Here is a 22,506-nt window from a genome sequence, read left to right as displayed (position 1 = left end):
CTTTATAAAGTTCTAATAATATGAGGGTAATTAGGGTTAACGTCATAATGCTTCTTTAAATATAAGAAAAAGCCTATTAAGTAAAAATTATTTTTAGAAAGTTTTAGCTAAAAATTATAATTCATACTTTTATGATGTTTAAGCCAATATTTCTATAGAGGCCTGGAAGGGTTGAAGCAAGCATTGAAATTGGCACCCACTTTTTCAGCAGTGTCTTAGGCAGAATGGAGCATTCCTGTTACAGAAGTTTTTACTTAATGAAGACAAACTTGCTTTATGATTTTTACTTAACTTGCATTTTATCAAAGGTTGCTATTTGGCCATAGAATTTGAGTTATTCATACGAATAAGCTTTGATTAAACTGCAGAAAAAGTGAAACTCTGTCTTTTGATGGTGTATGAACAGTTCCCATAATAATTAGTATAATATTAGAAACAAGTTCAGTTTATCTCAGTCAGCATATCATTTCAGTGATTAGTTTAACTATTACATTTGTGTCCAAACTATGGAAAGCCCAGAGTCTAATGAAAAATTTATGTTCCACACTCTTACCTGTGTTAGATACCTTAGAAGAGGGTTTCTCCTCAGTGTTCTGGGCAGATTTTATCTTCTCCTTACCAAGCTGATTCTTCTCTAGTAGATGTTGTCTCCAAATTAAAACTAGTAAGCACCCTTTCAATAAATAAACCTTTCATACTTTGATGTCCCTCCTACTTATTTCCTGTTGGGGAGAGATTGAGAAAACTTTAATATCATTACTGTTGACAAGGGTTAATGGTTAATACTGATTAAAAGAAAGTCAGATATGTTGACAACATCAATTACTTTCATGGATTATTTTTGTGGAAATATGTTTCAAAGATAAATTTTAGAAAAATTATTTTATTCTTTATAACTTTTTAATTATTTTTACTATTAGTTGAAATCAGTAGTTTAAAATTTATCATTTCTATGGCCTGAAATATTTAAAGGTTTTATTCATTAAAGTTCTGTCTTAACATCCCAGTAATGGTTGTAGGTATTTTGTGATGAGTGATTCAAAAGAATGATTTTTAAATATGGAAAATAGCTATATTAATGCCAAATATTATTTTATAGGAATGTATAAGAGTTTAATCTTGCCTTCAAGAGTTTCTGGGATTTTTCAATATAGTCAATAAAATATGCACATAAAAGAATATGCTTGGAGATCCCTGGGTGGCTCAGCGGTTCCGTGCCAGTCCCATGTCGGGCTCCCAGTGTGGAGCCTGTTTCTCCCTCTGTCTGTGTTTCTGCTTCTCTCTCTCTCTCTCTCTCTCTATGTCTATCATGAATAAATAAATGAAATCTTTAAAAAAAAGAATATGCTTGATATTTTAAGTCTGTTTTTGTTCATCAGTCTGACTTTATAGTCATGATTTCATTAATATGGGCATGTGGCCACTCCTCAAGTATATCATATTAGGAAGAGAACATGATGTCATCTCCTTTTAAATAGTCTGCTAAAGTTAAGATAATACATAATGTTGATATAGTAACTTAATTATCATTCTGTTGACATTCAGCTTTCTTTCCTTGAAAATTGAGAGTAAGTTATAAAAACATTCTCTCTTTATACTTTTATATTGCTGTGATTGGTGATAATGATTTGTAGTAATTCCCTTTTGAGTTTAAACTTGGTTTAACAATATCACTGGCTTTGGTGGTTTGATTTGTGATCACAAATAAACTGCTGAAGTCAACATTTACTTTTTTTAGATTTCAGCAAGGAAGGTCTAGGTTATTTAATCCTCCTAAATGGGTGTTTCAGCTTCAGTCATTAACAATCTACTTATTCCTTTATTTACTCATTTGTTTAACAAATATTTATTTAGTTCCTACACTGTATCAAGTCTTTACCTTGGATATAGTAGTGGGCAGAATAGAGTTCCTATGCTCATAGGGATAATAGGCCAGCAGGAAAGGTAGACAGGCAGGTGTAACAGTGTTTGATGACTACTAAGGGGGAAGGAACTGGCAGAAACAGGATATTGTGGTAGCACATTAGTAGGTCATTTGATTTTGGAAGTTCAGGAAAGGTTTTCTTAAGAATGTGATATCCAAGGGGCACCTGGGTGGCTCAGTCAGTTAAGTGTCTGACTCTTGATTTTGGCTTAGATTATGGTCTTGGTGTCATGAGACTGAGCCCCACCTGGGCTCTATGCTCAGAGGCAAGTCTACTTGAGATTCTCTCTCTCCCTCTGTACTCGCCTCACTTTCTCTAAAATAAGTAAATAAATCTTTAAAAATATATATATGATCTCTAAGCCAAGAAATCAGATTTCGATTATGTGATTTACCCCAAAGATACAGATGCAATGAAATTCAGGGACACCTGCACCCTGATGTTTCTAGCAGCAATGTCCACAATAGCCAAACTGTGGAAGGAGCCTCGGTGTCCATCGAAAGATGAATGGATAAAGAAGATGTGGTTTATGTATATGATGGAATATTACTCAGCCATTAGAAATGACAAATACCCACCATTTGCTTCAACGTGGATGGAACTGGAGGGTATTATGCTGAGTGAAATAAGTCAATCGGAGAAGGACAAACATTATATGGTCTCATTCATTTGGGGAATATAAATAATAGTGAAAGGGAATAGAAGGGAAGGGAGAAGAAAGGGGTAGGAAATATCAGAAAGGGAGACAGAACATGAAGACTCCTAACTCTGGGAAATGAACTAGGGGTGGTGGAAGGGGAGGAGGGCGGGGGGGGGAGGGTAGGGGTGAATGGGTGACGGGCACTGAGGGGAGCACTTGACAGGATGAGCACTGGGTGTTATTCTGTATGATGGCAAATTGAACACCAATAAAAAATAAATTTATTATAAAAAAAAGGAAGAAAATGTGTTGCAGTTATAGTCATAAAAAAATGAATTATCAGAAGAACTTGAGCAGCTTCAGAAAAATGCTTGTGTTGGTATTGGTACAGCTAAAGTAGCCACCAGAGGTTTTAAGTCACTGGAGTGTATGATATGAGGATGTAAGGAAAAGAGATGATGTGGGAAGGTGATAGCAAAATCATAAAAGTTGACTTTACCTTGTGGGCAATGGATGTCCTTGGAAATATTACTTAGGGAACTTAGGGATAAAAGAACGAAAATTGACCAAATGCCCAGTTAATATAGGGCACATTAATTAATATCTCTGATTACAGTTTGTATAGTCTAGTAATAAGGTAATGAAGCCTGGTGCATTAAATTGCTAGAGTTCAAGCTAAACTCTACTACTTAGTGGTTTATGGTCTTGTGCAAGTTACTTAATCTGAGTCTCAGTTTCCTCATTTATATATGAGCATAATAATAGTATCTAACAGAGTACCACATGGAATAAACTAATACCTATAAAATCCTTGTTACAAAGCCTGACACATATATATCAAAGAATCAAAAATATTAATTTTTATTCTATTTATTGCTCAAGGTCACACGGTAAGGATAATTTTTGCTGAAACTTTGAGTTCTATCCAAATCCAAAGCCCATAAATTTTCACTACTTTATGTCTGTTTTGAAGTTGTTTTCACACATAGAAAATGAAGAGCAGTAACAAATTATTTTAAGAGATTATTGGTGTAAATCCCCAACAGTGCAATTGCTGGGTCATAGGGCAGGTATATTTTTAACTGTTTGAGGAACCTCCACACAGTTTTCCAGAGTGGCTGCACCAGTTCACATTCCCACCAACAGTGTAAGAGGGTTCCCTTTTCTCCGCATCCTCTCCAACATTTGTTGTTTCCTGCCTTGTTAATTTTCCCCATTCTCACTGGTGTGAGGTGGTATCTCATTGTAGTTTTGATTTGTATTTCCCTGATGGCGTGAAGTAAGTCAGTTGGAGAAGGACAAACATTATATGTTCTCATTCATTTGGGGAATATAAATAATAATGAAAGGGAATATAAGGGAAGGGAGAAGAAATGTGTGGGAAATATCAGAAAGGGAGACAGAACGTAAAGACTGCTAACTCTGGGAAACGAACTAGGGGTGGTAGAAGGGGAGGAGGGCGGGGGGTGGGAGTGAATGGGTGACGGGCACTGGGTGTTATTCTGTATGTTAGTAAATTGAACACCAATAAAAAATAAATAAAAAAAAGAGAGATTATTGGTGAAGATTAATATATGTGAAAGAGCTTTATATGTAAGATTTTTTAAAAAATTTCAAAGTATGCTTCATATTTTATTTCACCTACCAGAGTGGAAATGCTTATATAGTAGTGTTCAAATGGTTAAGAGCAAGGACTTTAAAGCAAAACTATCTGTGGGGTGCCTTTTTGGCTCAGTTAGTTAATCCTCCAACCCTTGATTTTAGCTCAGGTCATGATCTCAGGGTTGTGAGATCGAGCCCTGTGTCAGACCATTCTGGGTGTGGAGCCTGCTTAAGATTCTCTTTCACTCTCCCTTTGTCCCCCTCCCCTCTTGCTCTCTCTCTCTTAAAAAAATAAAGCAAAACTATCTGGGTTGAAACCCCAGCACCACTTGGGGAAAATTATTTCATTTCTCTAGCATAACAACAGTAGCAGCAGCAACAACAACATGTAGTCCATGGGTACATATTAATTTAGTAAATATATGTAAACAAATAGAATATTGACTGGTCTATAGGGTATACTGATTGCATATTATTATTAAATATTGTTATTATTAAATATCATTATATAGTACTGTGATTCTTATAGTACCTTGTACCTACTAGATGATATTTTTAACTAATAAAATAAATTCTACCTCTTCCACATTTTTGCTTTGTTTTTCAAGAAATTAATAGTTAATAGTCATAGCAAATGAGGTCCAGCCATCCCATGCTCCTGACCATGCCTCTCTTCCTCTTCCAGACTCTAGAATTTGAATGAATGAGTTGGTAAAGGGCTAAAGATCATTCCTAAATAATAACACATCTGTTGAGGGTTTCACAAAAGTATTAGAAGGGTGACAGTAAGCACTTTGTAAGGGTTGAGTAATTTATATTTTCTCTGGCAGGATGTGTTAAATATGGAGCAAGCACATGAACAACCCATTCATTTACCTTGCAATATGTGTTTAAGGGAAAACTCTATTTTTGGACTTTGAGTATTCACCAATGTTTGTAGACTGGAAGACTACAATTCCAGAAGTTTCCTTGCGTGCGTGTGTGTGCGTGCAATGTGCATGCACATACCCATGTTTATGTTTGGACAGATAGATATGAAACCCTGGAAACTCCAAAGTTAACATTATTTTTTTTTAAGATTTTTTAATTTATTCATAAGAGACACACAGAGAGAAAGGCAGAGACACAGGCAGAGGGAGAAGCACACTCCATGCAGGGAGCCCGATGTGGAACTCGATCCCCGGTCTCCAGGATCAGGCCCTGGGTGAAGACTGCGCTGAACCGCTGAGCCAACTGGGCTGCCCTAGAGTTAACATTAAATTTAAGTGCTCCACAGTATTGCTAATTTTAGATAATTCCTAGGAGCCAATTTGGGTATAGGCAGGCTATAGATACCACAGCTACAAATACAGATCCATGGCAAAATTACAGAAGCTGATGGAGTTTCCAGGGTTCCCAAGAGTCACTTTGTGGTCCCTTGGATTGGAAAATGTTAACTTAATCCTTTTCTAGTTCTGATGACATACTTGTAAGTTTAGATGTTCTGGTGTCATACTAGAGAAGACATTCTTAATCACCGTTAGACCATGGACCACTTTGAGAATTGGAGAACATTATGAACTTTGCCCCCAGATAAACTTATTTATTCAAATTCACACTAAATTTGCCTTGGAATTTCAAGGTTTCAAAGATCCCTGAAGTATAATCCACAGACTCCTCAATTAAGAGATCCGCTTGCATTCAAATGGCTTTATTGTGCAAGAAACAAAAAATTAAATGTGATCTGGATGTAAAATGTGAGATGAGAAGAGAAAGGAGCCAAATTCATCAAAATCACATTCTCTCTTGAATGAATTTAGACGAGTGACCAAAGGAAGAGTTTGGAGTAGTCATTTGGTTTCAGCAAGACCTATAAAAAATGGTGAAAGTTGAGGAATTTAGCTAATAGTATGTTAATAGTTCTCATGTAGACTCTTATTTAAGTGATTTGTCTCATATATCTGTTTCCAAGGATTTTATAAATTTAAATATTTAAACTTGGCTTATAGTAACTGAAAATAATTGACTTTGCTTAATATTTACACTAAGACAATGTCCTTAATATGCTTCTTTATAAGTGATATTATGCACTGTTTTTAACTTAGAAATTTAGGTTTATGAGTTTACTCATAACTACTGAAATAATGATTATTTCATTAGAAACGGAATCATGTAACATTTTGAATCAATAAAATATGTAATTTTACTACTTGCTTTCATGTTGCTTCTATTAATTTTCTTATTTTATTTTCTAAATTTTAATAAGTCAAAAATTTATCTACCATCTCACTTTCTTTTTCCTACCATATGTCCTATTAAATAAGAGCTAAATAATATAATTTGCACATACATTTGTCTAAGAAAACCATAATGTGTTTTCCCTATTTCTGTGCATTAGACAGTCTGTGTAGAAATAGCACAGTAATTTTGCTTTACTATCTGAAACCAGACAGGTTTGGTTTGGTTCCCAGTTTTGAACTTTTGAGTTGTGGTAATTTATTTAATATCCATGGGCCAGTTATTTTTTATTTGTGAATTCAAGATAGTAATATAATCTGTCCCATATGGTTGCTATAGGAGTAATCTGAGATAACTATGTAACATTTCTACCATTTAGTAAGAACAAGATATTGGTTAAAAGTAAATTTTAGCATTTACGGATTTTATTCTTTTAATACATTTTGTAGACTGATCATTTTTACAATCTTTCCACAATATGCACTGTCACTTGAACCCTATAGAACCCAAAATTAAGAGAAAATGAAAGTTCAGAGAGAGCAATGACTTGCCTAAGTCACAAAGATGAAACAAATACCCTCTCTGGTCTAATACTATTCCCTTGTATCACAGGTCACTGTGTTGTATTTCAGGTTATATAACGTGTAGACAATGTGATGCACTGAAAATATTTATTTCAAAGAACCTTAAAATTTTACAACTTTCTCCCCCAAAGTACTTCACATCCTGGTTATTCTCTATTTTATTTATCTTTCCCTTTAATTTCTTTCCATAAATTTCAGTTTAGATTTTGCCATTATTCATTGATCCAAATAATAAATGGAAATGTTGGCATCACATTTAAGATTCTGAAAGTATTCCTTTAGTATATATGTGCTTTTAAAACTAGGAATTCCAATTTTCCCATGGGTTCATCTTAGAATACAAGAAATTTTGAGTGCCTGGCTTCCTGGACACTTTCAGAAATGATGTCTGAAATAAAGGAATGCATGGAAAATGTACTTCCTTTTGTTTGATTCAGGGCAAAATTAAGAGTGCAAGAACATGGTTAAATGTTTAAAATGTATTTACCCTCATATTCTATATAAATGTTCTAAAAATTTATTTTTGAAATAAGAAAAATCGTAAGTTTAACATAATATGGTACTCTACTTTCCTTGTGTATGAGTAGGAATGAAACAAAACTAGTAGATTCTAAGAGTGTTTCAATTATTGAAATAAAGTTTGCTAATAAAATCTCTAATTTTTCTGTAGTTTGTAAAAGAAGATATTTCATTTCTTATTGGAACAGAATCTAGTATATCAATGCTATGGCACCACCAAATTACAATTATAATGAACTCATTTTGCTTACTCTCATAATAAGCTTAATTTATCTATTATACTATTTTAGGTATTATGATTATACTGATAAATACATGAATCTTGTCTGTACTATTTATTTTTGTCTTTTTCTCATTTACCTGCGTTGTCTTCTTTGGTGTTTCCTCAGAGTTTTTAGACTACAGGTGAAGTAACTGGAACTGTGGTAGTCTCAGGTGTGCTTGTGATGGTGAATTCTGAGGAAGCATCTGAAGTGACTGCAGTGTTCACTTTTGGTTCAGTGAAAGGAATAGGTGTAGCCTCAGCAGTAGCAATGGTATTGATGGTAGGGATGCTTGTCTTATCCTGAATTTTCTTTGGGGGAATGGCAATAAATGATGGATGTAGTTGTGGGCGATGCATCATAGTGGGTGGGTAGGCATTTGGCAGGACCTGCCATTGAGGAATTTGGGCATGTGTCCTAACTGCAACTGCAGGTTTTGCATAAAATGGATAAGGCACATATTGATGATTAATTGGTTCAGCTGGTCTATGTGGGTAGTAGTTGGGTTCATAGTGAGAAAAGCTATTTAGCACATAATGAATAGGGATATACTTGACAGTTTTCTGATTGAACAGTCTTTCATCATTCTCACGACACTGTAAAAAGAATACATCATGCAGATGGCATTATTGTAGGTTAGAATATAGAGATATCTTAAATCAGAACTTTTTGAAGTACATATTTCAGTGTTTGACTTTAAATAACTACAATACTGGAAGTAATGAACTCAATCACTATATTATTTTACAAAGATACAGATTTGTCCTCTTCCCTTCCACTTTTTGATTTTCAGCAAACACTAAAAATAATGTTAGTTTCTTTTTTTTAAAGATTTTACTTATTTATTCATAAGAGACACAGAGAGAGAGGAAGAGACAGAGGCAGAAGGAGAAGCAGGTCCCCTCTGGGAAGCCCCATTGCAGGACCCTGGAATCATGACCTGAGCCAAAGGCAGACACTCAACCACTGAGTCACCCAGATGCCCCCAAAATGTTTGCTTCAAACAAATTAGTTGAGGTAATCCATAATGTAAAACCACGTTGCCTAGGTTTAGGCATGTATGAAAAGTGTTCAGTAAACGTGGGGCATTATAGCAAGTACAACAGCTAGAAAAATCTCAGAGAGCTTTGACATACTGTGTTTAAACATAGCACACACACAGAAATATATGTGCATATATATATTTTCATATATATGTAAGTACATATGTATATATGTATTCTTACCACATATTTGTAATTCTTTACAAATTTATTTATCTAGAGATTAGGCTGAGGGTACATTTTTTTTCTAAACTAATTGTAGCAGAGTAGTAAAATAATGTGATGTGAGAGGATGCCTGGATTTATACTTTGGATTATTTTCAGCTTCATTTTATTCACTAAAAATCAGTTAAGGAATTTTCTTTTTTTTTTTTTTTTCAGTTAGGGAATTTTCTATTTTTCTTTGCCTCTGTGTGTCTCTTATGTGCATTTATAAAAATATGCCATTAGACCTTTTCATATGAGTAAAAACAAATCAACAAAATTATACTGCAAAGCAAGTACTTCTCATGAAAGGAGACACATTTAAATGTGTTCATTCAAACATATTTGGGAAAAAGAGGAGGTCAGTGCAAACATATGAGAAGTATTCAAAGATGGGTCAGAGAGGGATCTTTCCCCAAGTCTTCAGTGAGGAGAGATACTAAACTTTACATTTGTTTTCCTCTTTTCCCAATATTAAACTTTAAGACAGTTTTCTCATGTTGCAAAATAAACATGAAAACCAAAAACACATGACTTGGGTTATAAAAAGAATTCACAGTTTTCAAATGAATATTGAGATTGATTCATACATTTGGTTGCTAAGGTGATACTTTTTTCAAAGATTATGAGATTATTTTATGGGGTTTATTTATTAATTTCTAGATATAAGGCATTTAAATATCATTGAACTTTGTATAATATTATACTTCAGAGTTCTTATCTCTGTTAGAAATAATTTAAATAAACTTACAGTTGGTTGTTCCTGGTTTTGCACCTCTGCACCCTGCTGAGGTTCACAGAAAGAAGAAATAAGTTAAAAAAATATTAGGCAGAGTCCAGTTTTTTTTTTTTTGTGCGTGTGGTTTTATAAATCTTTTGTACTAAAGACTAAACAAGGTTTCCATGTTTTTAATATTGTAAAATATTGTAAAGCATTCTCCATGGTTATTTAATCTATAAGTCCTATGAACTACTCAAGAAGTGACAGCAATAAACTAATTAAAATCTTTAAAAATCAACCCTGGGGAGAAGAGTTTAAGGTTGAAAGTAATATGATCATCAGACCCCTGTGCCAACAAATATACATGATAGCTGCTTAAATGAAAAATATAAGTAACATATTAAGTTTGTATTGAATGTACATTGGGTTTTTTGGAGGGATTTTGTTTGCCTTTTGAATGTATATTGTTAAAAATAAGAGGAGCATTGAGTATACTTTCTGCTCTCCTACTAAGATATTTATGAGATTTATTTAGGTTAAAAAATTGCCTTTCACATAAAATATAAATGTTATATAAATAATAGGGTTTTTTTAAAAAATCAACTTTCACTTGTTTTTATAATACTTTTCTTAATTCTGGATTGCAACATGTATAGGGAATCAGGAGAGAAAACAAGTTCCATAGGCATATACTTAAAGCTTTAGAAACTCACAATGGTTTTATAAACTTTTGACATGAGGTCATAATGATGTCAGAAAGAAAGGCAAAAGAAAAATTATTAAATTTCCTTACTATGTACAGTTCAATGACAAGTCCTTGAATCAGGCAGAGTGACATTCCTCTACAGACTCAACTGCCTCAATGTTGATACATTGCTCAGGGCAGAAGACAATCTTAGCCTGATTGCCCCTGATCCTGAGCCCCAGGATCCTGGAAGTCTACTTTAACATATAAAAATTCCTTTAGAAATTTCTTTTACCTCTAAATCCCTCAAGATACGTGTTGGCAATTATCCCTCAAGCATGTGACCCACCAATATACATTTGAAGAGTCTCAAAACTCAGGTTTTATTAGACAGTAATAAATGACCTTTTCCCAACAATAGCTAGCCCCCTCAAGGTCCTGGAAGCCTTACTTCCAAAATTCTATATGTCTATAAACTTTCATTCTTTTTTTGAATTATTTGTTCATGTCCCTCTGGCTTGAAGCCTTTGTGAAAATGGGAAGGAGTGTTTGGGAGCTAGAGGAGGATCAAGTTGCTCAGGAAGAGGTTGCCATAGAGTTGGAAGTTGTGGATCATGTGATACTGCAATTTATAATAAATATATATTTGGTCTTCATTCTAGTTTCTGGCACAGTTATGTTCCTAAAACCCTAATAATTTCTTTTTTTTTAAAAAAAAGATTTTATTTATTTATTCATGATAGACATAGAGGGGGTGGGCAGAGACACAGGCAGAGGGAGAAGCAGGCTCCATACAGGGAGCCTGATGTGGGACTCGATCCCGGGACTCCAGGATCACGCCCTGCGCCAAAGCCAGGCACTAAACCACTGAGCCACCCAGGGATCCCCATTCTTATAATTTCTTAAGTGATGGGGGTGCCTTGGGGAAGAAGGTGTATTTTATAATGTTAATGAAATGACGTTTGGACCCCACCTGAGGATAGGGGCTGGTTGGCATAAAAACCAACCACTTGATTGGAAGGTTGGGACTTTAAATTCCACCTCCTGATCCTCCAGGGACAGGTTAAGGGACTGGAGGCTGAATCAGTTGTCAATGGCTGATAAGTCATCTCTATGTAATGAAGCCGCCACAAAAGCCCGAAAGGATGAATTGGGAGAGCTTCCAGTTTGGTGAACACATGGACATTCAGGGAGAATGACTTTCCTGGAGAGGGTATAGGAGGGCTGCAACTCTTCCCACATATATTACCCTGTGCATCTCTTCCATCTGACTGTTATATCCTTTTATAAACCCATAATCTAGTAAGTAAAACATTCCCTAAGTTCTGTAAGCCACTCTAGCTAACTAACCAAGCCCAAGAAGGGAGTTGTGGGAACTTCCCATCTATAGCCAGTCTTCAGAACTACAGGTAACAGCCCGGGCTTGCAACTAAGGTCTGAAGTGGGAGGTTTTGTAGGTCTGAAACCTTAACTTGTGAAATTTGACACTATCTCTGGGAAGATAGTGTCAGAATTGAGTCAAATTCTTCAACACTCTGGTGGTGTCCAAAAATTACTTGGTGGTGTGTGAGAACCCACAACTCCTCTCCCCTCCCCCACAACACAAGTTGGAATTGTGTCCATAACCTAAAAGAATAATTTTCTTATATAAATTTTAATCCTGTCCCTCAAAGAAAGAACCCAAGTTTGCAATGTGCTGGTGGCTACAATAAATTGAAAAGAATAAATGAAAGAAAATAAATGTGAAAGCCATAATACAAATTTTTAGAGTTTGACTCCAAGAATTTACCTAATAGAATTATTTAATAGATATCAACTTAAAAGCAAGTCTAAATTTAGTAATACATGAATTATGAAGCAAGCAATAGTGTCTTCCAAAATATATAATCTAAGAGATGGTCATATAACATCTTCTGTTTGTTTTCTTGCTCTTGCTATTGGCAAATAAGTGCCTGGGATCCCCGAATGAACGTGAAAATAAAACAGCAAAAGCCAACACACATGAAAGCAAGTCAAAAAAAAAAAAAAAAAAAAGAAAGAAAGAAAGAAAGAAAAAAGCCAAATCTTTTTCCTTGGTCCAATAGCTTTAACATATAGCATGCAATTCAAGAAAATGTCTGAAAACCATAGAATTGTTTATGGATACTATCCCTGGGGAGGAGTCAGTTGACATAATGAGAGGAGTATAACAAAAGACACAATGATATTTGAATGTTAAAAGTAGATGTGTTCAAGGTCTTTGATACTGGTGGAAAATCTTTAACCAAGTTCCTAATGTTTTAAGGATTTAGTTTCTAAAGAAAAAGGATCTGAGATAGGAATTTAATTAAAGGAATTTCTGATCTGAAATATGATTTATGTATTTATTTTTTAGGAATTATTTTTAGAGCATTTTGTAATTTTAAAATATTTCCACTATTGTTTTTCCCCCAGAATGTAACAATAAGTTGTTTTTAAGAAAATATAGCCAGTATACAATTATTTTGTTCTTTTTTTTTAAATTTTTTATTTATTTATGATAGTCACAGAGAGAGCGAGAGAGAGAGAGAGAGAGAGGCAGAGACACAGGCAGAGGGAGAAGCAGGCTCCATGCACCGGGAGCCCGACATGGGACTCGATCCCGGGTCTCCAGGATCACGCCCTGGGCCAAAGGCAGGCGCTAAACCGCTGCGCCACCCAGGGATCCCCAATTATTTTGTTATATGAAGTAAGTACAACTGCACTTAGAAAAATTTGCATAATTAGAACTTTTAAATAAAATTTTCTTAAAGTCTTACTACAATTGACTAGATGAAATTGACTCACCAAAAATGGCAAGGCTAATGCAACGATATTCACAACTAGGAAAAATCTCTTCATCATTGCACCTAAAAGTAAAAATAAAAAAATTAAATTAAAAGGATCTTTTATAATTTAGAAGTGACTTGGGACTTTTTTGTTTGTTTGTTTTATTTTGTTTTGCTTTAAGGGAGGGAAAAAGCCAGATTTATGGGTAGATTTAGCCAATGTGGAAACTTTATCGTAAGCTTTAGAAAAACCAAACGAGATTATTAGGGTGACTCTGATACAGGCTTTCCCAGCATCTAGCATCAGTTTTAGGAAAAGCATTAAAACATACACAAATCAGTGTAAGGGGAAAGAAAGTGGAAAATGCCACGAGTGGTTTTCTGCAGATAGAAGGTCTCAGTTAAAAGAATCATCAAATTCTTTGTGAAGGAGATGGCATATAGATGGGATTTGTCCATGGAGAGATAAATACGGACAAAACCTTCTCAAGTGTAGAAGAAAGCCTTGGGGATATCCATAAACATTTTGAATGGAGTGGTGTTTTATAAGAAGGGAAAGATAAAGTAGAAAAGAATGTTTAGGGCAGCAAAAGTAGAAGCCCTGAATGCCAGGTGAATAAGTTAGGCATGGTTTTGTAAACAACAGAAACTAGCTGTGTGGTTTTATGTTGGAGAGTGTTGTGACTATACATTCCTTTGGAGGACTGTGTTCTAGCCCAGTCCCTACCTCTGCTTGTATAACTTTGGCAAAGTAATTTCCCTTGCCTGGACCTTATCTTTCTAATCTAAAATGAAGGTTTAACTGATTTCTAAGATTCTGTAATTCCATGATCGATCTAATGGGAACATGTAAGATGAAGGGAAGAGGGTGGATCCTGAAAATGCATTCTTTATGATATATTTGATATAGCTCTTGTTATTGCCATACTTGTAATAGACTTGAGTCCTGCAAACAGAGTTTTATGACAAAGGGTCACAGAGTTAAAACCCAGGCTTGGAAAGAGGAAGCACATCAAACTCTATTTGCCTCCATTCCCAGGTGATAATGATTAAGGCTGTCTACTAAACTGTTGATGGGATATCAGTGGATAGAAAAGTACTCATATGGAATCAAATCTGTACAACCTACAGCATATTCAAATTTCATAAAGAGTAAGTGTTTACTTGACAGTTAACTTTTTAATTGAAATATATTTGATATATAACACTGTATAAATTTAAGGTGTACCACATGTTGATTTGATACATACTATAAATTGTAATATGATTACCATTGTAGTGATAATTAATACCCCTAGCGTGTCATATAATTATTATTTCTTTTTTTGTTGTTGTTGGAATGATTAAGATCTAGTGTTAGCAAGTATTATGAACATAGATTATTTAACTTTTAAAATTATAGATTGAACAATAAATTTCTATGGTGAATAAGACTCCTGTTCAGTTCCCACAAAGTTATAACACACAAGCACACACACACAACATTCTATAAAATGATAGTAATTCCTTCCTTTTTAGCATAAACAGAAATCAGATAAGACCATACATAACTTATCAGCTACTTAAACCAATGAGTACTTGACTTTGCCCTCATCACTTGGTAAGATAGAAATAATTTGTAAAATAGTAGAACTATTCAGCTTTCATGACGATACAAAAGAGCATGTTTTAAAACAATAGTTATACTATAACAAATAAAATTGTGACCTTAAGATAACATTATATTTGAAATTAATTAAGGGATCGATCTGGATTATTATTACATGTCATTTGATGAAAAGTTAACTCTCCACATTTGTCTGTTGAAATAGATTCTTTGTCTTAAATACCTTATTTTCTAGTTTTTAATTATTTAGTTTCTATGAATTTTTAAAGGTTTTATTTAAATTACAGTTAACATATGGTGTAATATTAGTTTCAGGTGTGTAATATTTTGACTCAACACTTCTATACAGCACCTGGTATTCATCACAATTACACTTCTTAATCCCCATCACCTATGTAACCCATTCCCCCACCCACCTCCCCTCTGGTAACTATCAGTTTGTTCTCTGTAGTTAAGAGTTTGGCTTTGCCTCTCTACCTTGTTCTTCAGAATTTACATTTTCTTTAGTAATTTATGAGTATCAAAACTTGACCTTTACCCCAAAGTGAAGTTAAAAGTAAATCTGATCATTTACATCATTCAGAATCTAAGGTTTAGGTTAGAAACTAATGTCAAAATGAAGCCAAGAAAAAAAAAAAAAAATGAAGCCAAGACATATTCAAGCTTAACAATAAAAGCGTAAAGGAAGAAAATGTGCTTCTAAAATAACTTTGGTGGTATTATTAACACCTACTGTGAAAAGGAATCACTCTCTCTGGATGTTTCAATATGATTACCTTTCCTTGTGCCTGTCAGGTCTTGCTTGGCGGTAGGTTGAGTTGGCCTCTCGATTGTAGGGAAGACCCAAGATAAATAACTGAAGACTTATTAAAGGGTATTAGTGCTTTGCTCACGTGATTTATTTTCCTCCTACATTTCACTGAATAGGAAGATGACAAAAAGGAAAGATTTGATCACAGTAGGGTCATCTTTGGGTCAATCTTAGTAAATGAAATGTGGAGGGGGAAATAGAGTTGTCATTTGTAAAACCTGAAGAAAGACTACTTACACTTTTTAAGGAATGAATTTTTATGTTTCATAAAAAGATACAGAAGAGTTCTAAAAAAAATAATTGTATTCTTAAGTAACCCTACCTATTTGAATTTAAAGCTGTTGTAAAAATGAAAAATAGCTAACCACAACACTCATATTTTTAAAGTTTTTTTCATTTAAAACATAGATATCAAGTGATACTGCATACATTATGAGCTCTAGTTGATCTTCTTTATAGAATTACAACTATTGATTTCTGAAAATTAGAAAAATGACCATTTCTTATACACCCAGGACAATTTCTTACAAGTTAAATCTAATGTGAAATATTTTAATTAATATAAAATAGCCATTTGCATTTGAGCTGCAACATACAGTTTTCAGTAAACTCATGGTGTAATCATTCAGTATACATTTGTTCATTGATTAAGCTCTTAAGAATCAAATTTTATTTTAGATTTTTAGGTTTTGGTAATACAAGTAATACTCTTGATATACAAAATGAAATTATTGAGTTGAGGATAATTGCTCTATTTTAGAGATAGCTCATTCTGACATATATAGTCAGTATCATAAAACCACCAATATGGGGGTTGTTTTGGTAAAATAGCTAACCAAGTAATTTGCTTAGCTACTTCAGAAAAGGATATTTTCTTTTGTTTGCATTTCTCTGGGGAAAAAAAAATGTTAATTGTGCTGTGAGGTCTTGGCAAGATTGAAGTATTTACAGGAATCAATGTAAGACTGCCAGAATAGAAGAAATAGTATCATCATTGTAGCTCTGCCTATATTCTTGTTTTTTTTTCTTAGAACAATCTCATGTCTTAGAAAGTTAGGAACAGTGTTCAGAATCATAGAATGAATGCTTATTGAGTATGTACAGAGTGAGTTGAGATTTTCTATTTCTCAGAATAGTTGGCTTCTGGTGTTTGCAGAAAGATGGCAGAGATTCAAAACTGCTAAAACAAGTTGTCTGGGTATTAAGACCAGACATTCTGTATAGACTGTTTAGTCACACCTTTTTTCTTTGGTTGTCAGGGTCAAGTGATAGAAAATTATGGACTGGTCAGTCTCCAAATTATGAAGGCATTCTTTTCTATGTGATAATTTCTCAGTCATTGATTTAGAGCCATAGAATGATACTAATTTTGAGTATTTAATTCACAATTACCAGAATTTATTTAAATTAGTATTATTCACAAGTATTAGACGTCAGAACACTTTTAATAATATTGTTTTAGTGGGAAAATATATTTCAGTAATTTTATTTCACCTGGGAATGCTAGGAATCCTTACCTATACCAAGAGAAAACCATTTCTACAGTGGGGTCACCCATCTACCTCAAACAATAATCTGACCTTCTTGAAACACTGGGTATTTGTTGAGTTCTTCTTCTTCTTTTTTTTTTTTAAGATTTTATTTATTTATTCATGAGAGACAGAGAGAGAGAGAGAGAGAGAGAGAGGCAGAGATACAGGCAGAGGGAGAAGCAGGCTCTATGCTGGAGCCCGACGTGGGACTCAGTCCCGGGTCTCCAGGATCACGCCCTGGGCTGAAGGTGGCGCTACACCAACTGAGACACCCGGACTGCCCTGTTGAGTTCTTATATTAGCTCAGGTGCTGTCTCAGGCATTAGGAATAAATTGTAACCAAAGCAGGCCAAGATCCTTGCCCTTGTGAAACTTACAGTCCTAACATTTACCTGAATACTAGTGACATGGAGTATTCCGCATGTATATATTAACCTAAGGCAGTCTAAGAGAGCTAAAGAGTTTTGATTGGCTGGTATAGATGAACTAGTTGAACTCTACATTGGAGCAACTCAGATTCTCTGGTATTTTCCAAAGAAAAATAAAAGGAAGATCAGAACTCCCATGGATGTGAAATATCTCAGGAAGTTGGAATAGTGATAAACAAGGTCCTAAAACTTAAGAGTGTTTACAATCTGAAACTGATTCACTAGCCTTGACCTCGTCATCTATTCAATTCAGGGATCATAGTCTACTCCTGAAACATCCCTGAATTGTGGGGAAAGGGCCAACAGGGCTTCTTAGTCTAGCTAAAGCTTCTTTCCCCTGTTTAGGTCCCAAATCATGTCTGTTTATATAACGACGTAGTGGAGCTGGGTAAGACGTGATTGTGAGTTCATATGTTCACATTTCAAGCACAATGAAATAATCATTTTGTGATAAGATGGTGATCATTGACACCTATGCTTTCTTTTACCCATAACAAATCCTTCTTCTGTTATCATTTTTCATATCTGATATGTACCTTATATCTTTTCTTTTGTGGTATTCACAGCATGTGATTGTATTTTTTCTATCTCATTTTATTTCTCAGCTACTTCATTAATACCAGGCTGATGTCAATACTCTATCATGTGCTTGAAATATAACAGTGTTTGTGATAGTAGGTGCAATGTAAATAGCTAACATAACTTTGAACATGATTAATTAAGGCACCAGAAAATTAACATTTTAATGCAGAAATTTGTATGCTTTGGAAAACTTTGCTGTATGTGAAAATTCTGGGAAAGTAATGTAAAATGCTCTTAACATTTTTCAACACTAGCAAAATGGAATATGACACAGTGCATTTAAATCAACAGTACACACTTATATAGTTCTTATTAAAAACAGGGCACTTTGAAGAATGTAGTAGACAATCATAGTTTCTGCTGGCAGAGAGTATGTATACAGATAATGCTTTCTGTTGGACATAGGTGGAGAGACCCTTTTGAGGCCCTAAGAAGACATTGGATATCATCTGGATCCCAGAATGAGTGTTGTTTGACCTTGGCATTAGTGCACATATAAATTTATGCTTTAGTAACTTTTAGAATCCCAGAGTTTCTGGGCTTGCTATAATAACACAGATTTTTAAAAAAGGTAATCAAGAAAGCTCTCAGTTTTGTAAAGCATTATATATCCAATATGATCCTAGGACTCTTTGCTTTATTTACTCCATAGGTCTTTTATTCCTCTGATACCATTCAAAATATATAGCCAGGTTAACTATGACCTCTATGTAATCAAATCCATTGGAAATGTTTAGATTCTTCTCTTAATCAATCTCTGGAGCCATTGGCATGGTGATTGCTCCTTCTGACCTGTAATGATTTATTCTTTTGTTTTTAGCTCTCAAATTATTGGCTGCTTTTAATTAACATTTTGGTTCCTCTTATGTTTCTCAGACTCTATCTACATTTGGGAAAACTTTCATGGATTCTTCCTGAGTTTACCACTCTACCTTTTGTCTCTCTTTAATACCTTTATAGTTGACCTACTCATTCCTATGGTTTTAAATATGATACACATTCTCTTAACTTCATTGAACTACAGATTCAGGTATCCAGCAGTAGCTTTAACATCTCCATTCACAGGCAGCCCCAGTGGCCCAGTGGTTTAGCGCCTGCCTTCAGCCCGGGGTGTGTGATCCTGGAGACCCGGAATTGAATCCCAAGTGGGACTCCCTCCATGGAGCCTGCTTCTCCCTCTCTCTCTCTCTCTCTCTCTATCTCTGTGTGTGTGTGTGTGTCTGTCATGAATAAATAAATAAAAACTCTTAAAAAAAATCTCCAGGGGATCCCTGGGTGGCGCAGCGGTTTGGCGCCTGCCTTTGGCCCAGGGCGCGATCCTGGAGACCCGGGATCGAATCCCACGTCGGGCTCCCGGTGCATGGAGCCTGCTTCTCCCTCTGCCTGTGTCTCTGCCTCTCTCTCTCTCTCTCTGTGTGACTATCATAAATAAATAAAAATTAAAAAAAAAATCTCCAGTTGCATGTGAAATGGATGCCCCACATTTATATGAACAAAACAGTATTTGATTTCCAAACACATCCTTTTTCTCAACCAAGTCCTCTACTAGCTTTTTCCTCTTTAGTAAATGATGCCATGATACTCTGTGTGGCTGAAGACAAAAAAAAAAAAAAAAAAAAAAAAAAAATCCCATGAGTCATCTTTTGTCCCCTCCTCAATAAGCCATTAAAACAGTTATAAACACCTATTTTAATAATATACCTGAAAGCTGCCAACACTTTGTAGTCTTACATTTATTGCTCTAATCATTCCCAGCTTCTGACATCTCACACTTGACCATCTCAGTACTTTCTGGTTCTCCCTACTTTTACTCTTGTCAACTTACAAACATTCTTCACATAGTTATAAAAAATGTTATCTTTTGAACATACACCTGATATGGTTATTCTCCTACTTAAAGTCATTCAGTGGCTTTCACTAGCAGTTAGGATAAATTCCAAGCATCTTATCAGCACCTATTAGTTTCTGTTGATTTATTGTCTCTATTCCTCTTAAGTTATCTTCCACCACTTTTTTTCTCACTATGTGTCAGTCTCAATAACCTTTCTTTCTTAGAAGGTACTATACTCTTTCCTGAATTAGGAACTTTTTACTTGTGTTCATAGTCTCTGAAACTTACTCTTATACTTCTCAAATAGTGTCTCCTTTATATATATTATTTAAATTTCAGCTCAAATGTCTTCTGAGAGATGTTTCTTGGCACATTTTCTAAATAGGCCTTTCCTTCTTTTCATCACTCTATTATTTTATCTTTTTATGTTTTTCATAACATATTACAACATAAAATTATTTTCAAAATTTATATATGTTCATGTACTATTCTCTGTCTTCTTTCATGAGAACCTAAGTTCACCACTGCATAGAGTTAATTAAAGTGTCTGGCATATTTTATACGCTCAAATGTTTGTTGCACAAATTATTAATTATCTGGATACTTGCTTAAGTTGCAAATTCTTATGTCAGCACACACTATTGAGTCAGAATTTTTAGAAGAGCATTCCTGGAAATCTGTATAATAAATTAACACCTCAATAGCTTTTTATACACTTGAAAGTTTGGGATTCATTACTTTCTTCTGGATGATGCCAGAACCTGGTCATGAAGAAGTAGGCAGGTATATTATCTGTTTTCCCTGGAATTCTGATTTATTTCACTGAAGAGCCAGTGTATGTGGATAAGAGATAAGTTTTCTGGGATTGATTTTCCTGAGAGCATTAGAACTGACTTCCCTCTGATTGTTGGTGGATCTCAGCTCTCACTGGGCTCTCGCTTGGAATGATTGCTGCTAGAGATCAGTGTGCCCCTGGTTGTATTTCATTCCTCTACTTAAGTCTTGGATAGTTGAGAGAAATTGGATGCATTCTTAAGATATTGGAAGAAGGAGCCCTTTAGCTGCCACTACCTCACTTTTCACCTTGTTCTATTGCAGCTACTTTCTTTCAGTTGCCTTGGTTTGATCAAACTTAGGCCAGAAGTTTACCCAGAAGAATAACTCTGCTACCATGTTACTGAATTCATGTAGAATTCTGGAGAAATATTATCTCTTGGATATATTAGCCATTTATATAAGGAAATAACTCATCAGGTGATACTGGTTCTCTATATGAAAAATTATTAGAAGTATTATGTACTGAACAAGATATAATAAGATATTTATCACCTTCTCTTGTTTTTCAGGTCAGAGGATATTCCTAAGATTAAGAGAACATTATATTATTTTTTTATTCATTAGAAACAGGTTCTAAATTATTTTATTCCCATCTTTTGTTCTCTTTTACTTTGCCCAATGAAGCCAAATGTCATTAAAAATAATAATTTGAGCAGTGCCTGGTTGGCTCTATTGGTTAAGCAAATGATATTTTAAACTGGCATTTTCAAGAAATAATTATTATAAAATTCATTTACCAAATTATGTTGAGGATAGTTTGGTCCTCTTATTCTCCCTCCCATAGTTTTAACTGGGATTGCTGATGTTAATACCAAAGAATTAATATTTAATGTTTGAGAAACGTCTGATACCTCAAAATAACCAAGAGAGACAGCAGTTTCCCTATACAAGTCATGCCAAGAGGCTCATTAGGCTGGCCTTAATTTGTAGCCAACTTATGGATCATGGCAGAGTTTCCCTCATTAATGTTAGGGCTGTTAGCTATGAACAATTTTAACTTGGAGTAGAGAAGTGTAGTCTTTGTTCAAAGGGTATTTTTCTTTTTTTTTTTTTTTGTTTTGTTTTGTTTTTATTGAGGTTCGATTTGCCAACATATAGTATAACACCCAGTACTCATCCCATCAAGTGCCCTCCTCAGTGCCTGTCACCCAGTTACCCCAACCCCCCACCCACCTCCCCTCCCACCCTCCTCCCCTTCCACAACCCTTTATTCATTTCCCAGAGTTAGGAGTCTCTCATGGTTTGTCTTCCTCTCTAATTTTTCCAACTCATTTCCCTTCCTTTCCCTTAGTGAAAGGAATTATAAGGGAAAGGATATTTTTCTAATTTCCTGACCTGTGGGGACAAAGATTGTCATTGTGACACAATAAAAGGCTCATTGTACAAGTAGAATCTTGTTGGATGTTTTTGTCATTTACTGCAGAAAAGTTTATTTTCTTCACCACTTGCTACCTTTTCCTCCTTTAGGGGTTTGTTTCTAGAATGTCCATCAGGAGATTTATGGAAACCGATGATCAGAAGTCATTCTTCAATGAAGTTTGTAAAATCTTTGCTGTGTGCATTTACTTTATATGAAAGGGAATATATATTTGGTTAACTAAAATATCTGAAATTGTTTTTTCCATAGCTGACACAAATGTTAAATCCTGTGGTTATACATGTAATATATATATAAAATTTTATGTACGAT

General features: G+C 34.7%; 1 protein-coding gene across 2 annotated transcripts; it reads right to left on the bottom strand.

Moving 5' to 3' along the window:
* Positions 1-5,859: 5,859 nt before the first annotated feature.
* On the bottom strand, positions 5,860-21,344 carry CSN3 (casein kappa). 2 transcript variants are annotated; one of them, XM_038555123.1, is made up of 6 exons: positions 21,309-21,344; positions 15,572-15,714; positions 13,209-13,270; positions 9,749-9,784; positions 7,848-8,346; positions 5,860-6,016 (listed from the first exon to the last, which is right to left on the bottom strand). In XM_038555123.1, exons 3-5 carry the CDS (start codon positions 13,263-13,265, stop codon positions 7,882-7,884), a joined length of 558 nt encoding a protein of 185 aa, XP_038411051.1. In that variant the 5' UTR covers positions 13,266-13,270; positions 15,572-15,714; positions 21,309-21,344; the 3' UTR covers positions 5,860-6,016; positions 7,848-7,881. The 2 variants fall into 2 exon arrangements, with proteins under 2 accessions (XP_038411051.1, XP_038411052.1); XM_038555124.1 differs by having other exon boundaries at positions 9,749-9,781.
* Positions 21,345-22,506: the final 1,162 nt, after the last annotated feature.

The sequence above is a fragment of the Canis lupus genome, chromosome 13 (genome assembly GCF_011100685.1).
Source record: "Canis lupus familiaris isolate Mischka breed German Shepherd chromosome 13, alternate assembly UU_Cfam_GSD_1.0, whole genome shotgun sequence".
NCBI classification, from domain to species: domain Eukaryota; kingdom Metazoa; phylum Chordata; class Mammalia; order Carnivora; family Canidae; genus Canis; species Canis lupus.
Note: the sequence above shows the minus strand (reverse complement) of the source record. Positions and strands in the feature narration are given on the sequence as shown.